General features: G+C 54.3%; 2 protein-coding genes across 3 annotated transcripts; one reads left to right on the top strand and one right to left on the bottom strand.

Annotated features, from left to right (window-relative positions):
* Positions 1-4,496: 4,496 nt before the first annotated feature.
* Positions 4,497-7,690, bottom strand: TRIR (telomerase RNA component interacting RNase). 2 transcript variants are annotated; one of them, XM_063111645.1, is made up of 3 exons: positions 7,283-7,671; positions 5,233-5,310; positions 4,497-4,937 (listed from the first exon to the last, which is right to left on the bottom strand). In XM_063111645.1, exons 1-3 carry the CDS (start codon positions 7,625-7,627, stop codon positions 4,830-4,832), a joined length of 531 nt encoding a protein of 176 aa, XP_062967715.1. In that variant the 5' UTR covers positions 7,628-7,671; the 3' UTR covers positions 4,497-4,829. The 2 variants fall into 2 exon arrangements, with proteins under 2 accessions (XP_062967715.1, XP_062967716.1); XM_063111646.1 differs by lacking the exon at positions 4,497-4,937 and having other exon boundaries at positions 5,234-5,310; positions 7,306-7,690.
* A 1,434-nt stretch (positions 7,691-9,124) lies between these two features.
* GET3 (guided entry of tail-anchored proteins factor 3, ATPase) lies at positions 9,125-14,903 on the top strand. Its single transcript, XM_063112219.1, has 7 exons — positions 9,125-9,285; positions 10,144-10,291; positions 12,653-12,801; positions 12,878-13,028; positions 13,813-13,920; positions 14,011-14,208; positions 14,553-14,903. Exons 1-7 carry the CDS (start codon positions 9,125-9,127, stop codon positions 14,682-14,684), a joined length of 1,047 nt encoding a protein of 348 aa, XP_062968289.1. The 3' UTR covers positions 14,685-14,903.
* Positions 14,904-18,598: the final 3,695 nt, after the last annotated feature.

Raw genomic sequence — 18,598 nt, forward strand, 5'->3', positions numbered from 1 at the left:
GGTGCTGATAACACCAAGGCCACGGGTTCGGATCCCATATAGGGATGGCCGGTTGCTCACTGGGTAGCGTGGTGCTGACACCAAGTCAAGGGTTAAGATCCCCTTACCGGTCATCTTTTAAAAATAAAAATAAAAATAAACAGGAGCGGGAACTACCACCGTAGCCACCTCCGCTGGGCACAAACCCCGCTTGAGACACGCATGCGCAAAGGTCTCACTCCTAAGCCCTCCCACCCCAGAACTACAAATACCGTCATGCCAAGCGCCTGAGTCGCCGCGCTTTAAGGCTCTGACTCTAAGGCGAGGGCTTCTGAAGACTCACCGGATGGGTGTTGAGCGCAAGGCAGAGTGGGATTGGGGGGCGCGGGCTGGATTTGTGGGTTTCGGGGGGATGGAAACAATAGGAGCTTTCTGGTCAAACTGAGGGGCTGCCTTAAATAAGGATCAGATAGAGAGCGAGCTTGGAATGCAAGAGACAATTTGTTAATGTTCACCACCTCCTTTTAATATCGCAAGTTCACAGCGGCGCTGCGCAAGCCTCGGGAGAGTTGGGGCAGAACAAAGTGGCCCCTGCTGCATGTATAGTCCACACTGTTGGCCCTCATGTAGTCACGGAAGTCTTACTCTTCCCAGATAGCGAATTTGAGTGCCGAATCAGGACAAGTTGTTTTTTGGGTCACCCCCCCTCCCATTTCTTACGCACCACCTGCATGTCAAGAGGTTTCCAGATAAATGCAGATCAAAACTACACTGAGATACCATCTCACCCCAGTTAGGATGGCTAAAATCCAAAAGACTCTGAACGATAAATGCTTCCGAGGTTGCAGAGAAAAAGGAACTCTCATACATTGTTGGTGGGACTGCAAAATGGTGCAGCCTCTATGGAAAATGGTATGGAGGTTCTCAAACAATTGCAGATAGATCTACCATATGACCCAGCTATCCCACTGCTGGGAATATACCCAGAGGAATGGAAATCATCAAGTCGAAGGTATACCTGTTCCCCAATGTTCATCGCAGCACTCTTTACAATAGCCAAGAGTTGGAACCAGCCCAAATGTCCATCATCAGATGAGTGGATACGGAAAATGTGGTATATCTACACAATGGAATACTACTCAGCTATAAAAACGAATGAAATACTGCCATTTGCAACAACATGGATGGACCTTGAGAGAATTATATTAAGTGAAACAAGTCAGGCACAGAAAGAGAAATACCACATGTTCTCACTTATTGGTGGGAGATAAAAATAAATTCACACACACACAAAAGAAAAAAAAAAAAAACCGGGGGGGGGGAGAAGAAGACATAACAATTACAATTCCTTGAAGTTGACATGACAAGCATACAGAAAGGGCATTGTTGGGTGGGAGGGGGGAGAGGGAGGAGGAAAGGAGGTTTCGGTAATGGGCCACAATAATCAACCACATTGTATATCGACAAAATAAAATTTTTTTAAAAAAGAGGTTTCCAGATAATATCTCATTCAATTCTCAAAACAGCCCATGCATGGCAAACTTACTTCATTTCAACTAGAAGCACTCAGTGCAAAAGAAACTCAGGGAGCTAGTACCCAGCTGTGAATCTTAGATGGGAAACAAACGCTCTCTCAGTTTACAACAGCCTCCCTGCCTGAGCACTGAAGAGTTAAAAGGTCATTTTTCAAGCACAGCCCTCAAACACAAGTCAACTTCTTCACCCAGAAAAGCAGTGATAGCTGTTTTAAACAACGTTGGGGTTAAAGTTGACTGTATGAATATAACCCTTAATTTAGAACTTGACCCTTCTATAATTTACCCCTATTTTATAGATGAAGAACCTGAATCACAGAAAGGCTTAAGTGACTTACCCAAGATCATTTAGTCAACAGGCACTAGAATAGTTTGAAGCCAGAGCTGCGTGACTCACTAGAACCTGAACTTGATTCTCCTCCCCCTTCAGGCTTTCCTCTGGTCGGGTCAGAGCTGGTAAGCACTGTGAAGGGAGGTGCCTGAACTTTCAGCACCTCCTGCCTCTTGGCGATACAGAATAGAGGCTGAGCTGCAGCAGGGGCGACCTACTTCTCCCACTGTGTTTCTTTTTAAAGATCCAGTGGCTGCTCGTTGCTTTGGAGGAGGAGGAGGTAGGGATGGTTCCATTAGCCTCCTGTGTTCCCTCCCACCAGTCGACCCCCAAGTCCAAAGTCACACCTGGGCTCGCTCAGCATCCCCAAAATAAGAGGGAAAGACCTTTGAGCCCAGGTGGAAAATAAAGCAGACAAGCCTTATTGTGTGGTAGCAGGAAGTGAGACGGGGAAGGTATCCTGTTCCAAAGGCTGCTTGCTGTTTCTTCTTCGACAAGCCGGGTGTGGTCATGGTTTCAGCTTAGGGTCTTTGCGCCTGCTGTTCCTTCTGCCTGGAACACTCTTCAGGGGACCATCCTCGCTGCCTGTCCCACTCTTTTCAGGACTTGGAACAAATGTCACTTTGTCAGGGAGATCATCGCTGACCAAGTCAAAATTGCCCTCTCTCCCACTCTCATCTCGGTCACCCCTTTCATGCATTATTTTTTCCCACAGAATGTATAACCATCTGATGTGCTCTGTGTATTATTCTGTCTTGTCTGTTTCCCCAGCTAGAACATCAGATCCACGAAGGCAGGATTTTTCTTTTAGTAGCTGTTTTATGTCCACGGAGCATGTGCTCAGTATTTGTTACATGAGTAAATGTCCCACCCCAACCTCCAGACTGCATCTAGCAGAATTTCAGAGGCCAGGGTGGTACCACCTCAGTCCTCTCCCAGGACCATAGCCATCTGCCTTTCCTCCCTCTGCTTCCTCAGGTCCCAGGCACCAGGTGACAGCCAAGTCAGTGTTTCTCTGAGTCTTGATCCTCCCCCAATTGAAAGTGGAACCCCTTCTTGGCCCTGGGACGGGTGGAAGTGCTGAGGTTGTTCAGCATTCCTGCCTGGGAAGACTCAGGTTGTAGGTCCATACCCAGTGAGCCCCAACATCTAGTAGATTTGAGAAGGGGACGGGAGGCAAAGACATCTTAAAACATTTGATGTGGAGGGCCAGCCCATGGCTCACTCGGGAGAGTGTGGTGCTGATAACACCAAGGCCACGGGTTCGGATCCCTGTATAGGGATGGCCAGTTTGCTCACTGGCTGAGCGGGATGCTGACACCACCAAGCCAAGTGTTAAGATCCCCTTTAAAAAAAAAAAATGTGATGTGGAGACTTGGTGGAGAACAGGCAGAACCAGGCAGCTTCACACTCCACGGGGATGAGCAAGGGGGCCAGGAGGAGGGCATGGGATGGCAATAAGCACTAGAGAGAGCAGTGGGGGAGTCAGACTTCCTTTAAGACACCCTGTCCCCTGACATACCATCGATTGTGTTCTGCAAGGTGAGGCAATCAAGCCCCTTTGCCCTTCTTCTCCTGACAGTATATGCATCTGGGCAGGACAGACTGGCCACCCTGGCAGGGCCGCAAGGAGCTGGGAGGGCTGATCAGCCCCTGAAATCCAGATCGTAGTGCTCCTCATCTCCTCCACTGCCAAGACCCCATACCCTCCCTTCTCCCAGTCATGGCCTGGCCTCCTCGGTCTCCCAGGCTCTGCCTCAGCCCCTTCAGTCTATTCTCCAAACAGGAGCCACAGGGATGCTGTGAGGATATAAAACACATCATGGTCCTTCCTACTTCAAACCCCCCAAAGTGTTCTCTGCACTTGAATAAAGTCCCGACTTTTCACCCTACGTAGCACACGAGGCTCTGCATGTAATCCATCCATCCTTCCACACTCACATGGGGAGGCTCCCCACTTGGACCAGGTGCTCTCCACCTGTCCTTTCTCTTTTGGTGGTTGACCAGTCTCCACATGTCTTTACGCACTGACTGTTCCCTCTTCCTGAGAACATCCTCAGGACTCTGATCCAATGTCAACTAAAATAGACACCCTCGGGCCAGCCTGTGGCTCACTTGGGAGTGTGGTGCTGATAATACCAAGTCAGGGGTTAAGATCCCCTTACCAGTCATCTTTAAAAAAAACAAACAAAAAAAAACAAGACACCTCTCCTCCCCAGCCTCTACCCTGTATTTCTTAGCAGTCACCACCCAAAATGACTTCTCCTTTTTGTTTTTTGTCTATCTCCCTCTGCAAGTACAGGCCAAGTGTGATGTGTTCTGTTCATTGCTATGGCCCCAGGGCCTAGAACAGCTCTGGCACATAGTAGGTGATCATTAAGTTTCTGCTGAATGAACACAGTAACAACTTTGGCCCAGTGAAAATAGGACTGTGAAGAGAAACTGAACCTAAGGTGCAACAGTGGGGATTCAGCCAGGGGTGAGGGAAGATGGGTCTTGAGTCCACGCGTGCAGGAGGGGACGTGCTCCTGCACCTTCCTACCCCCCCACCCCTCCCTCACTGGGCCAAACCCAGGCTTTGGCAGGTGCAGTGCCAGCCAGTGAGGGAGAGCTTAGGTTAGAGCTTGAAGAAGACAAACAAAGCACATGGCTCCAGCACTAAGTCAAGTTCTTTACTTCCCAGAAGTGATGGCTAAGGGGGGGACAGGGAAGGTGGGGGACGAGAAGGAGACAGAAAGAGCCAGAGAGAGCGAGGAGATGGAAAGAGAGGGGACAGTAAACCATTGTGTTCTATTAAGTCTCGTGAGGCAAGTGCTCAAGGTAAAAAAGAGTCCTGGAGAATCGCTGGCGGCTGCGGGAAGCATCTCGGTTTCCTTCTGTTATAAGTCCTCCGGAGGGAGGCTGCTACCGCTGCCACCGCTGCCACATTAAATAGTTATGTACATCGCAGAGAGTCCCAGGCTGTGGGCAGGCGGGGGAGGGGGTCATTTCACCAGGGGACGAGTTTTATCATCATCACCACACTGGTGAGCTTTGTACTTTTTCACTTCTGCCATGTACTTGGCCCATGCATCACCTTTACTTGTTAATACCTGTGGGGGGTGGGGAGGGGAAGGGGTTGGGAGGGAGATGCCAGGGAGGCCAGGAACCCAGGTCAGGACTGTCCTGAGACAGCTGACCCAACCCTGCTGTCACCCTGAAGGCCCTGGGTTTGAGGTAAAGATGTGCAGAGTCAAGTTATTTGGGGAACTTATTGAAAGCCCCTCCTACCCCACCCACACACCCATCCGAGGCCCTGGTGCTGGACAGGGAGGGAGAGGGCTCCACCGCTGGCACGGAGGCTGGGAGGGAAGGGCACTCGGGCAGCCCCACACCCGGCCTGCTCACCTCATCCTCCGTCTTCTGCTTCTTGGCTACTATTCCCGTCTTGAGGGCTAGTTTGTTCCCGCCTCTGCGTTTGCCCACCTGGGTGAAGGGACAGAAGACTGCAACGGTTACAGGAGCCGGGCCCGCCCTTGGCGGCGCTGAGGCCCACTACACCTTCCTAGCCTGGCCCGGTGGCCCGTCCCGACGCCGCGCCCAGCTCCGGCAGCCGGCCAACCTGCGCAGCAATCAGAGAGGAGCACACGCAACTCAGCGCTGGCTCTGGGCCTGCGATGCCCAGGCAGTCCTGGGCCCTGGGCTGCCCTCCCAGGGAGCGAGAAGAGTGCCCACTGTGATGGGGGCCGGCTCTGTCCTCACTCTATGCTGAGGCCTCACCCTCCCCTAGTAGGGACCACATAGGTGTCAACAGCTCCCTCTATTGAGCACCTACTGTATGCCAAGCCCTGTGCCAGAGTGCTGTGGATGTATCATCTCCTTTCACTTTCAGTTACCCTAGGATGAAGGTTATAACCATCTCCATTTTATAGATGAGGAAACAGTCTTTGAGAAGAAGAGGTCATGGTGACAACAAACAATGGAGCTAGATCCGGGGTCACACGGTTCTAAGTCACTGGGCAGCACCCTTAGCCATCAAGCAACACTGTTTCCCTGTGCCTAACCCAGCCTCTTTGGAGGGGAGACTGCAATGGCTCCTTGATGAAAAAATGAAAAGGACGGTGACAACTACTGCTACTCCCATTTATGAAGGGATCCTCAACCACCACTCTCAGTTGTCACACCAACCTGGCTCCTGATGCTTTCCCCTTCCTCAAACAGAAGTCTTACTCTGGACTTTCATCCTGGAATCCCATCTTCTCTCACTGACTGAGGGCTTCCTGTCCCCCACTGCAAAAGACTTCACAGACATCATCTCATCTCTACCCCTCAACCAGGCATTAAGTGACCTGTGCTTCTGGGACTATTCTCACACCCATTTTTAATAGATGAAGAAACTATGGCTTGGAGAAGTTAGATCATGTGCCCCAAATCACACAGCTGGATCCTGGACTTAACCCCCAGTCCTTTATTCTCAAGTCAACACTTCTTACTCCACACCACAGGAATTTGATCGCAACACCAGAGACAAAGCAAGCTCAGAGCCGACAACCAATATATGTCCCATTTATTTAGCCCAGAGTTTCTCAATCTGGCACTAATGACACTTTGAGCTGGATCATTCTTTGTTGGGGGAGAAGGGGTACCTGTCCTGTGCTTTGTAGGATGTTTAGCAGCATCCCTGGCCTCTACCAACAGACGTCACTAGCAATCCCTCCCTCAGTTCAGACAACGAAAAATGTCTCCAAACTCTGCCAAATGTGGTGGTGGGGGAAATCGTCCCCAATTGAGAACCACTGGTTTAGTCCTTCTTATAAGACAGGCCCTGTGCTAGCCACTTTTCCAGGATCACCTCACCGAATCCTCATATCACAAGATGTCATGATATCCATTTCCGCAACTAGGGAAAATGACCGTTGGCCAACCCAGAGACTCCAGAAAAGCAGCGATCTTGTCTGTCATGTTCACCACTGCATACCCAGCACCTAGCACAATGCCCAGCACAAGGTAAGGTGCTCAATAACTGGACACTGGTCCAATGGAGATTCAGGGAGGTCAAGCAATTTTCCTAAAGTCACACAGTAAGCGGTCTGAGTCTAATGCACACAGCTCAGACTAAATTTGCTCCCCTTCCCCACAATACAGGGTGGTCCCAAGTACTCAAAGGCCAAGTACCACTCAAACAGGAATACTGGGATCCAGGTTTCCCCATCCCCGGAGCGCTGCTTCCAATGCAATTCCTCGGCTCCCGGTTCCCGCGGGCAGGGTCCGGGGGTCCTCACCTCCGCCCCCAGACCCCTATCGTAGGGAACCCAGGTTCCACATCCTTAGCGGGAGACCCGGACGTCCCCCTCATTGGGGAGAACAGTGGACCTGGATCCCAATCCCCCTTCTCCGACCCCGATTTCCCCAGCCAAGGCAGGCCCTGGCGCCTGCCCCCACCCCCGCGGCTCCTTACGAAGCTGAGTGTGGGGCCTGGGCCGCCCTTCCTCTTCGGATCCCCAGGGCCCGCGGCGGCGGCCTGCTGGTCGGGTCGCTGCGGGCCCGGGGGAGGCTCCTCCTGCCGCTGCCGCTGCTCCTCCTCCATCTTCCGCTTGAACAGCTCCAGGAAGCTGCCGTCGTTGGCGAACAAGTTCACGCCGCCCGACACCGGGCTCGAACCCGCGCCCAACACCTCCTCGTCCCCGCTCTCGGGCGACGTCCCTGGCCCTGACTCAGCCCATCGGCTCCCGCCACCTCCGCTACCCGCGGGGCCCGGCGCCTCCCGGCCCGGAGGCTCCGCCCGTCTCCCTCGGGCAGCCATTTTGTCACCAGGTGCCGCGCAAAGGACTCCGGGAAGGCCGCTCCGGCCCCGCGCTTGGCGCCCGACTTGCCTGGTCCGGAGCAGTGCATGCCGGGAAGAGCGGTCTGGCCCGCGAGCGTCCGCAGTCGGGAGCGGGGGCCAGGGGCGGGGCGAACGAGGGCATGACCTGGCGGGGCGGGGCAATGGAGAGGTGCCCCGCCCCGCGGGTTCTTACAATACAGCGATACTCGGGCTGGCGTTACGCAGATAGGGGCTCCTCAGGAATGGGGCCATCGTCTGGGACTGTGGCTCTAGCTAGCTCTTCGGAGTGGGGTTCCCGCTTGGAGCTGGGGGGCGCATTGGCTTTGCAGGCCTAGAATCCTCGTCTGACACCAGGGATACTCTCGATGAGGTGAAGGACCCCGTTTGGGGCAGTGTGATCATCTGACACCTCAGAACTTGAGTCCCTAGCTAGGTCTATGGAACATATCTAGCCTGGACCCCTCGACTAGAAATGGAGGTATCTGTGGGTTGGGTACCTTCCTCTGGGATGCTCACATTTGGGAATAGGGATACGGCTGGCTCCGTGGAGCTGGGGTCCCCGTCTGACAATAAGGTTATTTTACGGGCTGGAGTACTCATATGAAGCCTTGGGTATTTCTAGGCTGGAGTCCACCTCTAAGATTAAGAGTATTCTGGATTGGAGTCCCTGCCCACGGCCTGGGACCTAGCTTGTATTCCTACCCCAGGGCAGAGGTTCGAACAGGAAATTCTCTGGAGTCTACCTTCGAACACGCAACCAAGTGCGTGTAGATTTTCAGAAATTAGGGTCCCTTCTACGACAAGGAGCGCGGTTGCAGGTATGGTCCCTGCGCAGCGGGACAAGGGCCTGCGGATCCTGCCCACAACTAGAATCGTTTTCCCTGATACCCACCCGGAGCCCGGGGACTTGTCTCCAGCCAACTATTCAATTCGTCTCTGATAGGCAAGAGATAGGTAGTTCACAGCCAATTAAATAACAGAGGCGGCGGACCTGAAGCAAAGTTGGGACTCAACTTGGAGAAGGAAGTGATCGACACGAAGTTGAGCCTATGGGATCAGGCCAGGGCGGATCTTGGATCTAATTTCACCCAAAGGGCATGGAATGGGTGTTTGGACGGTTGCTAAGGAGAGGTTGGCGCTACCGGGGCGTGAGAGTGACTGGTGGAAGTAGGAAAAGATGTAGCCAATGAAAGGAGTGCTTCAGGACTTAGGGCCCAATCAGTGAAGGGGAGTACACTGGACCATACCTATATGTTCATCAGACAGGGGGAGCCTTTGGAAAAATATCGACAAGAAGTAGATAAAGTGAGCTCTGGAGGCTGAGAACGTTAATAATGTAGCTTCTATTAGCTCTTAAGATTCAGGCCACGAGGAAATTAATTCAGGCTCCTAACCTTCGTGGGGATGTGATAGAGAATTTCCCCTGCGTGTCCTTTGTATGGTGCGCTCCACTTGGTCACGTGAGCCGGTTCCAAGATGGCGGCAGGGGTGGCCGGGTGGGGGGTTGAGGCGGAGGAGTTCGAGGATGCACCTGATGTGGAGCCGCTGGAGCCCACGCTTAGCAACATCATCGAGCAGCGCAGCCTTAAGTGGATCTTCGTCGGGGGCAAGGGTGGCGTGGGCAAGACTACCTGCAGGTAAGGAGGCTGAGACCGGAGCCGAGAAGGCGGGTGGGATGTACCACTGGGAAAGGGGAGGCCAGGGACTGGCTTTTCCACCCCGAGCCGGGCGAGGGGGCTGGGCCAGGGTCTTCCGTGTTGTACTCTCCCGAAATTACTTGGAGCAAATGGAAGATACCTCCTCGATGCAGGCCTGGCACCCTCTGATTTGGACCATCCCCATTGGGGCTCGAGTGCTGAACCACAGTGAACCTAGCGCACGGGGCGGGGGGCGGGGGAGCACTTAGATGTCCCAATCAGCTGGACTGTACCCGAGTGAGCTCAGAGTAGGGGGAGGGGCACCAGAGCAAGCTATACTAGTCTGGTGAACCTTGCCATTTTATGCCCAGTGCGAGGATGGGGGTGGAAAACCAGGGAGAGGGCACTTGATCGAAGTGTCCCAGTCAGCTGGGAGAAAGGGGAGGGGTCCCTGGGGCAAATTATCATGGATTAGTGCACTGAAGCATTCTGAGCTTAGCAGGGAGTGCAGGGTACCCTTTGGCTTAGAGTTGAGGGAGGGGGCACAGAGTCAAGCTATGCAGTCTGGACAGCTGGACCATGCCACTCTCTGCCCAGGAAAGAAAAAGCAGGCAGCAGGCCAGATCGACTCAGTTAGCTGAACCTTATGACTCTAGTCCAGATGGAGAGGTCAGCAGGTGAGGTCTGAGAGGGTTCTCTTGCAGGGATTGAGGCTTGATCGCACAGTGACCCATACTCTCCTCTTAAGGCTTCTGCTCATCCCTGTGACCTGCTCCTGAGACTCCACATCTCCCGTTGCAGACCTGGGGAGCAGAGCCTGACCCTTCACTCCCCACCTTTTGATCTTTCTTTGCCCAGCTGCAGCCTGGCAGTCCAGCTGTCCAAGGGGCGTGAGAGTGTTCTGATCATCTCCACAGACCCAGCCCACAACATTTCAGATGCTTTTGACCAGAAGTTCTCCAAGGTGCCTACCAAGGTCAAAGGCTATGATAACCTCTTTGCTATGGTGAGTGGAGCAGGGCTCAGCTCCCCACTTTTGGCAAAAGTTACTCAGGTCTTTCCTCCACACACCCACCAGCAGCCACCATGTCCTGCACATGCTACATCCTGCATCTCCCCAGTTTCACTTCTCTTTCGCCATACCAGGGGAGAACCAAGTGAGGAATGTTCAAGGAGCAGGAAGGAAGCTGGAGTGACTGGAGCTTAGTGAGCAAGGGTTGGGGAGGGAGAAGTTGGACAAGCCAACCAGAGCCACATGGACCTTGCAGGCCACAGCGAGCAGTTTGGCTTTGATTCCAGGTTTAATGGGAAGCTGTTCATTTTAAGCAGGGCAATGTCATGACTAAATTTGTTTTGAAAAGTTTCCTCTGGCCACTATGCAGGGATTGGGTTATAAGTCAAGGGTGGAAGCAGGGAGACTAACAAAACAAAGAAGCTGGGGCTATAACCAGGCCAGAAATGATAGCAGCTGGACTCGAGTGGGGGCAGAACAAGTGGAGACATCCAAGCAGATTGCATGACAGTAGCTTAGTTATGTGAGCCTGGAGCTTGGAGGAGATTGGCATTGATTTGGAAGTTATTGTCCTAAGGGTGGTATTTAAATCTGTGTGAGTGGAGGAGAGTGCGGGAGAACAGAGAGGCATAGAAACAAGCCGGGGACACATCAGCATTTAGGGTCCAGCAGAGAAGGAAGAACCAGCAAAGGAGGCCAAAAAGGAGCCACCAGTGAGGTGGGAAGAAAGCCAGAGAGTGTGGCGTTCTGAGATCCAGGAGGGTAAAGGAATCCTGGACAGGCAGAGGTTGTTGGCTCCAGCAGGCACATCGGTTTTGGATTGACCACCCTGGTAGTGGGGGCAAAGCCTTCCTGGAGCAAGTGAGATGAGGAGGTGGAGACAGTGATTGTCACCATGGGAGTTGAGAAGTGGGGCTTTTGCTGGAGGGATACAGTGTGTAAGGAAGGCTTTTTAGAGAGAGGAGATGTTAGAGCATTTGCTGACTAAGTGAAGCTGCAGAGGGAGTGAGGGTGCTGGCAGGAGACGATTCTCAGGCGGGATGAGTTCCATCCAGCATACAGACCCAGAACTTGGGCTCTGCTAGGGTCAGGACTCGGAGGGAAGAGCAGGAAATTAGGGCATCTCCTGGGGGGAAGATGGTGTTGGCAGCCAGTGAATTCTCTTTCTCACCAAGGCACAGGTGAGGGCCTCAGCAGTGAATGGGACAGAAGAGCTTTGAGAGGGAGAAGATGCCACCTTAACACTTCTGAGGGTGGAAGGGGGACCCAGGATTGTCTGGCTCATCGTGTGCCCATTGGAGATTTGTGATCAGGAATGGGGAGCAGGGAGGGAATTACTCGTCAAGTGTGTTCAGGCCCTCGAGTGCGGTGATACCGGAGAGCTGGGAATAACCAGGGTGGGGATTTTGCCAATCACATAAAGAAGAGGGAGTGTTTGCAAAGGCACCCTGTGGAGCCTGGGCCAGATAAAGGGGCTGGCCAAGAGGGACACTGACAGCTAACAGGGGGCAGAGGTGAGGGGATGAGGTGGCCCAAAGAGGTTTAGAATAACTGAGTCAGGAGAGGGGTGTGGATGATCAGAGGTATCCCCGTGACTAGGAATTAACTATCAGGGGTGTGACTGTGGGTGTACAGGGGTGGGGTGATGGGTGGCAAGCTCCCCACAGGGGAATGACCCCTGAGGGCAGCGACTTGAGGGCTTGGCCATGGAACTCATGATGTCACCAGGAAGAGGTGACATGAGAGGAGGATAGAGAGGGAGGCATCAAGTCTAGGACTAGTCAGGGACCCTGGACAAGGCCATCTCTTCATAAATTTATACATGTTGAGGAACCACTGTGTGCCAGACACTGTTCTAGGCACTTGGGGACACAGCAGTGAGCAAGACAGAAAACCCCCTGCCCTCCCAAGCAGACATTCTGGTTAGGGAGATAAACACAATAAGGAAACCATGTGGGATGTGGGGAGCTGCATTGTTAGACAGGGTGGTCATTGGAGGAATGATCTGGAAGAGGTTGGGGGGCCAGTTGTGGGAGAGTCTTGGGCAGGCGAGATCCATGTGGGGAACCGCAATGTAAATGCTCTGCAGTGGGTTTCAGCTTCCTTTTGGGGACCTTGGTCTCAGTTTGATCTTTTACTTGTTTATGAAATGATTTGACCATTGCTGAGACTGTACGAGACCCTAAGGCCCCAAAGGAGGGCAGTGCTATACATCGGGGTCTTGGGGTGACCCCAGCCATGACCTAATGAGGGACCTGTGGTTGGAGCCCTCCACAGGCTCCCTCTGGCCCTGTGCCCAGGTGGGAAGGCCCCCAGCAGTAGCAGCGGCCTGAGTCTCATCCCCTCGGCCCCCAGGAGATCGACCCCAGCCTCGGGGTGGCAGAGCTGCCTGACGAGTTCTTCGAGGAGGACAACATGCTGAGCATGGGCAAGAAGATGATGCAGGAAGCTATGAGCGCCTTCCCCGGCATCGATGAAGCCATGAGCTATGCCGAGGTCATGAGGTCAGGCCCAGCCAGTGGGGTGGGGGCCACGCGGGGAAGTCGGGGTACAGCGGGCCTTACCCCCATCTCCCCTCAGGCTGGTGAAGGGCATGAACTTCTCGGTGGTGGTGTTTGACACGGCACCCACAGGCCACACGCTGAGGCTGCTCAACTTCCCCACCATCGTCGAGCGGGGCCTGGGCCGCCTCATGCAGATCAAGAACCAGATCAGCCCCTTCATCTCACAGGCAGGCGGTGCCCCGGGCATCCAGGCGTCCCCTGAGTGGTAGTGGGCCCCCAGATGTGCAGTTACAAAGGACCTTCTCACCCCCACTTCTTCTCTGTCAGGACTTCTCACTGGGTGCAACAGATCTTCACTGGGGGGACTTGGCAGGGACTGTCTCCCCCACTGCACAGGCAGGACTCAGCATCCCTGCCCCTGCCCACTAAGTGCCCCAGATCGAGCTTGAAAGGACCTACTCCAAAGCCATGTAGACCTCCTTCAAATCCTCTGTGCTCACGGTGTGACACAGCTGTGTGACCTCAAGCAAGTCACTTCACCTCTCTGGGCCTCACCTTCCTTGTCTGTGAAATAGAGATCATGAGAGTGCACCCATAGGTTATCACTGTGACAACCCTAAAGCCTGCACACTTCTGCACACCACCAGCACTACCCCCCCCGGTGTGTGTGTGGTCTCCCTATGGGGACCTGTGCCTCAGGTAATGACATTTGTTGAGCACTTAAATTTGTGCCAGGTACTGTTCTGAACATGTCACATGCATCAGCTAGCACAACAGCTCTTGGAGGTAAGGTTTACAGATGGGGAAACTGAGGCTCTGGGAGGTAAAGCCCCTTGGCCATGGTTTTCCAGAAGTGGCAGAGCTGGGATTTGACTGACCCCAGGATTCTGCTCAAGGGCCCATGCCACTGGGAGGGTATCAGGAGTTGTCCCCCAGGTGTTTAGCAAACCCCCAACTCGGGGTTTAATAGGCCCCAGGTAAGCTGTGAGCCCTCCTACATTTTCCCCACAGATGTGCAACATGCTGGGGCTTGGGGACATGAATGCAGACCAACTGGCCTCCAAGCTGGAGGAGACGCTGCCCGTCATCCGCTCTGTCAGCGAACAGTTCAAGGACCCTGTGAGTTGTGGTCGCACGGGCAGAGAGAGGCTCAGAGCATGGTGACAGCACCAGAACCTGCCCCTCACTGCCTTCTCCTGCCTCCTTCAGGAGCAGACAACCTTCATCTGCGTATGCATCGCTGAGTTCCTGTCTCTGTATGAGACAGAGAGGCTGATCCAGGAGCTGGCCAAGTGCAAGATCGACACACACAATATCATTGTCAACCAGCTTGTCTTCCCTGACCCTGAGAAGCCCTGCAAGATGTGTGAAGCCCGCCACAAGATTCAGGCCAAGTACCTGGACCAGGTGTGCCCACCACCCAGCTCAGGCCAGCTGGGGCACCTCTGTACCTTCACTGTATTCTGACCTTTTGCTCCACCTTCTGACCCTCTGCCCCAACTCCTGCCCTTCACCCCCACTTCATACCCTTCACCCTAATTCTGGCTCCAGAGGACTGTGGCTGAACAGGAGGTCTGGCCCAGTGATCTCTGACCTTACTGGCCCTACTCCCACTATGACACCATGAAGTCACTGCCTCATATTCTCTCCCTGACTTGGGAGGCCCCCATCCTGATCCCTTCTATCTATCTATACTCTGTCCCTTTTCTCCTGCCCCCTTACCTCTGCCTCTGTATTCTGTCTGGCTACAGATGGAGGACCTGTATGAAGACTTCCACATCGTGAAGCTGCCGCTGTTACCCCATGAAGTGCGGGGGGCAGACAAGGTCAACACCTTCTCTGCCCTCCTCCTGGAGCCCTACAAACCTCCCAGTGCCCAATAGCACCATTGCCAGCCCCAACCGCTGCCATTTCACATCCACCCTCCACCCCCCCACCCCTTGGGGGCAGAATTTGCACAGAGTCCCCCATAGTACAGGGGGAGCCATTTGGGGGGCGGGAGGCAGGGAGGGGATCTATTCCCCCTGGTGGGGCTGGAGGGGGGTGTAGTTGCCCCCCACCTCTTCCCGCCTCTCGCTCCTCAATAAACTTATCTTAAACCACTGTTTGTTGATATAGGGAGAGGTAAGCACCTTCCTGTACAGTTGCATAGGTTGTGCACTGCACAAAAATGTCACATCTAGGCTGGCTAGTTCACCCAGTTGGGTAGAGCATGGTGTTATAACACCAGGGTCAAAGGTTTGGATCCCTGTACCGGCTAGCTGACAAAGAAAAGTCACATTTAGAGGGGTACATTCACAACAGAGATCTAATAGTGATGCTGTTTATTGTGGCAATTTTGGAAGGTAGGTGTCTTGGGAAAGGGGATGCCTTTTTCTACTGTATGGGTAGGTGTCCCTGCTGGGACTGCAAAGCCTGGAATGGAGGAGAGGGGCATTTGCCCACTCCCTTGGAGGCTCAGAGCGTGGGAACCTGGAGGCCCCTTCGCCAGCCCCAGGCTGGTGGGAAGTGGATTAGTCCGGCAGCGGGCCCAGCACTGCCCGCTGTTTGGTTTGGGAATTAGTGGGCGCCCTGGGCAGAGGCTAGGCCTGCCAGACAGGATTAACTGTCTCCACCCCCCAATTCCTGCCCCCATGGGAGGGCATCAGTCCCTCCCAGCAAAAGGCTACAACAAGGGGGCCGATTATTAGGCAGGCTGACAGAGGGCTCAGGCCGGAAGGGCCCCGAAGTCCCATCCAACCTTCAGAGCTGTCTCACTGAGTGGCCTGCAGCACATGCTTCCTGCTGTTTGAGCTTCAGTCCCCTCATGCCTAAAATGGAGACCTAAGTATAGCCATTCACAGAGCCATGGCACAAATTCATCAGACTGTCAACACACTAGCCGGGAAGGCGTGGGCCCCCTTAACCCTGCCCTTCACTCCTCCCTCTGCCACTGCCTGGGCAGCCACCATCATTCCCACTTGAGAGACTCAGGATGAGGCATGACCTTGAGTGTTGGCAAGTTCCAAGCCGGAGCTGGTTAGGGTGGGGGGGACACACATGAGTCAGGAAGTGATGTTTAGAGCGTGCACACCCAGGGTCTGGGCATGCCAGTGAGTATATGTAAGGGGAACCCAGCCACGAGCCTAGACGTGTCCCCCTACTAGATTCTGCTGGGTGTGTGCAAGCGGGTGTGGACACGCCAGGGTGGCGCGCATAAACAAACACGGTGGAGCAACCAGTGGCAAAGATCCCAGGCTCCCAGGCAAATGGCCTGTTCAAATCCCAGCTGTTCCACAAACGAGCTGTGTCATCCAAACCTCAGTTTCCTTACCTGGACAGTGGGAATAACAAGGACACCAACTTCATATGCCCATTTGCAAGGATTCGGTGAGATGAAATACACAATGCCTTTGCAAAAGCACCAGGCACCGACCTGCCAAGGAGTGTTTGTTATGACTCTTACAATTATCAAGCATGTGAACAAGCCTGGGCAACCTGCCCCAGGCCCGGTGGGGGTCCAGCAGTCAGAAGTGTGTGGGGACACCTGTGAGCTGGGGGAGGGGAAATGAGCAGGAGGGGTAGCTGCAGTGAGTGTAGAGACACATCCTAGGGAGTGGCCGCTGCTGACCCGGAACTTAGCCCATCCGCAGGAAGCCTGCCCCCTCCCTGGGTCCCGCAGCTGGTGGCACCACGCCACTGCCCCCTCGGCCCCGTTTATGGGCTGTCCGGCAGCTGGACAGCGGAGGCACGGGTTCGAGGGTGGCCAGTCCAGGCCGGTTCCTAATTACCCCAGGTGGGGCAGACATCTGTCAGTGTGGGAACACAGCGTCCTGGCCAGCCGGGCCTTGGGGTGGGGCTGCGCAGAGCCATCCATAGTCCTAGAGCATGGGGTGGACTAGAGGGGCTCAGGGCCACCCCAGGGCACTCCTGCTGGGGCTGAAACCCTGAGCCTCCACCTCTCCCACACTGGGCTGTGCATTGATGTTTGAGAGGTTGGGATGGGTGGAAGCCGTTTGTACCAGACTGAGTGTCCCCTTGTAGGTGTGTCTGTGGAGAGGGAATATCTGTCCCAAATCCATGCCAAATGTGGGGACGAGCTTTTGTGTCCCCAAGCTTGTGTGTTCATGGCAACGCCAAGTGTATGGGTGTGTGTGTGTGCACACTGCAGAGGGAGTGCTGGGGAGGGGGTTGTCTTATGTATTGATGTGCACGTGCAAGTGTGTTTCACAAGGTGTTACAGTTGGTGGAACTGTTGGTGAGGGATCACTGTTGTGTGACTGTGTCTTTGCAACATTTGTGGATCTAAAGGACCACCATGGGCCCCTTCTGACTCTGGGACAGTGTGCCATTGTGTTGAAGGGAGGTATTCCTGCATTTGGTGTGTGATACAGGTACGTCTTTGTATGGGGAAGATCCGGGAATAAAACCGCTGTGCCATGGTGTGTGGCTGTGTGTGTGAAGGCATTCTAGGTTCTGGGTGGGGTCTGCGTTTGGCTGGTTGTATGACCTTGGGTGGGTCTTTGTTACATGGTGTGATCATGAGGGAATGTGCCCTCCTGCCTGTGTCCTCCTATGTGGCTGTTTGGAGCACTGTGTGTGTACCTGACAGCTGAGAACCTGGTATGTCAGGGTCCATCTGCCTCATATATATATATGCATGATGGGGGTTGGAGGTAGATCTAGGTGTATCTTGTGAGATTCTGAAAGTCTTTGTGACAGTGCTTACTCCCCTCTTGGTCACCGTGGTTGTGTGAGTTTGTGTTAAGAGAAGCTGAATTAAAAAAGAGAGAGAGAAGCTGAATTCATGTCTGGATCTGTGATGTATGTATCTATGTGCATCTTTGTGACAGCTGTGATTACAAGTGACTGTGGAGTGTCCCAGTCTCAGTGAGCAGTGTATCTGGGAGAGGAGTGTGTCGGCTCCCTCCACCAGCTCTAGATTCCAGATCCCTTGGACCTGCCAGTGAGTGATTGGGAGGGAGACAGGGAGGGGCGAGGGAGGACAGGGCGGATTTCTCCCCCCCCCCCGTCCAGGTAACAAACTGTCCTCGCTCCAAACTTCTCCAAACAAAGCTCTGAGGCTGTAGCCCAGCTGAGGGGGCGGGCCAGGGAGGGGCTGCCCACGCCCACTCCCCAGCCCCCTCCCGCCCAGGGTCTAGCTTCAACCCCACCCAATGCTGAAGCCACCGGCCCATCCTGTCCCTGTCCCCTTGCGTCCCTGCACCCGACACCCTCAACACAGGTGAGAAAGACCTAGGCCTAAGGGGATAGGGGTCCATCAGGACAGACGTGCTTGTGGGCAGAAATCCATCTAGAGTCCTCCCCGGGGTGGGGAGTGGGGGGCTAGGAAGGCTGGAGAGGAGGGGACAGAGGAAAGGTCAAGGTGGATCTTGGAAGAGAAGGGGGAGAGGGCAGAGCCGGGGTGATTAAGTGGGAGGCAGACAGGCTGCGGCAGCTCATGCAGCAGAGGGGGGACAAGAAGTGGGGGCTGAGGGAGAAGAATGGGGGGAATGAGAGCCCTAAGAACCTAGAAACCGAGGTGCTGAGGACTCAGGGAGTGGAGGAGGTGCAGGTGGCGTCCAGGTGAGGGGAATGCGATCGAGTAGAGCTGACTGTGGACCCTTCTCGAAGGTGGGGGATCGAGAGAGACAGCTTGGGGACTGCAAGGCACTGGGACCAGGAGTCCAGTAAAAGGGACAGCTTGAGAGAGAAGGTTGGGGAAGAGAACTGGGGACTGGAACAAGATTGAGAGTGAGCAAGGCTGGGAGAAGGGAAACTGGGCAAGGGCCAGGACCAAGGGGGTGGCTGGGGCATG

This window comes from Cynocephalus volans, chromosome 10 (assembly GCF_027409185.1).
Source record: "Cynocephalus volans isolate mCynVol1 chromosome 10, mCynVol1.pri, whole genome shotgun sequence".
NCBI lineage: Eukaryota > Metazoa > Chordata > Mammalia > Dermoptera > Cynocephalidae > Cynocephalus > Cynocephalus volans.

Bases quoted from the DNA above. Each gene is read 5' to 3' on its own strand.
- TRIR (XM_063111645.1), bottom strand. From the start codon at position 7,627: ATGGCTGCCCGAGGGAGACGGGCGGAGCCTCCGGGCCGGGAGGCGCCG. The intron at 5,311-7,282 runs GTAAGGAGCCGC...CCCTTCACCCAG, and splicing joins CAGGCCCCACACTCAGCTTC to GTGGGCAAACGCAGAGGCGG. The intron at 4,938-5,232 runs GTGAGCAGGCCG...CACCCCCCACAG, and splicing joins AGCAGAAGACGGAGGATGAG to GTATTAACAAGTAAAGGTGA.
- GET3 (XM_063112219.1), top strand. From the start codon at position 9,125: ATGGCGGCAGGGGTGGCCGGGTGGGGGGTTGAGGCGGAGGAGTTCGAG. The intron at 10,292-12,652 runs GTGAGTGGAGCA...CTCGGCCCCCAG, and splicing joins ATGATAACCTCTTTGCTATG to GAGATCGACCCCAGCCTCGG. The intron at 13,029-13,812 runs GCAGGCGGTGCC...TTTTCCCCACAG, and splicing joins TCAGCCCCTTCATCTCACAG to ATGTGCAACATGCTGGGGCT.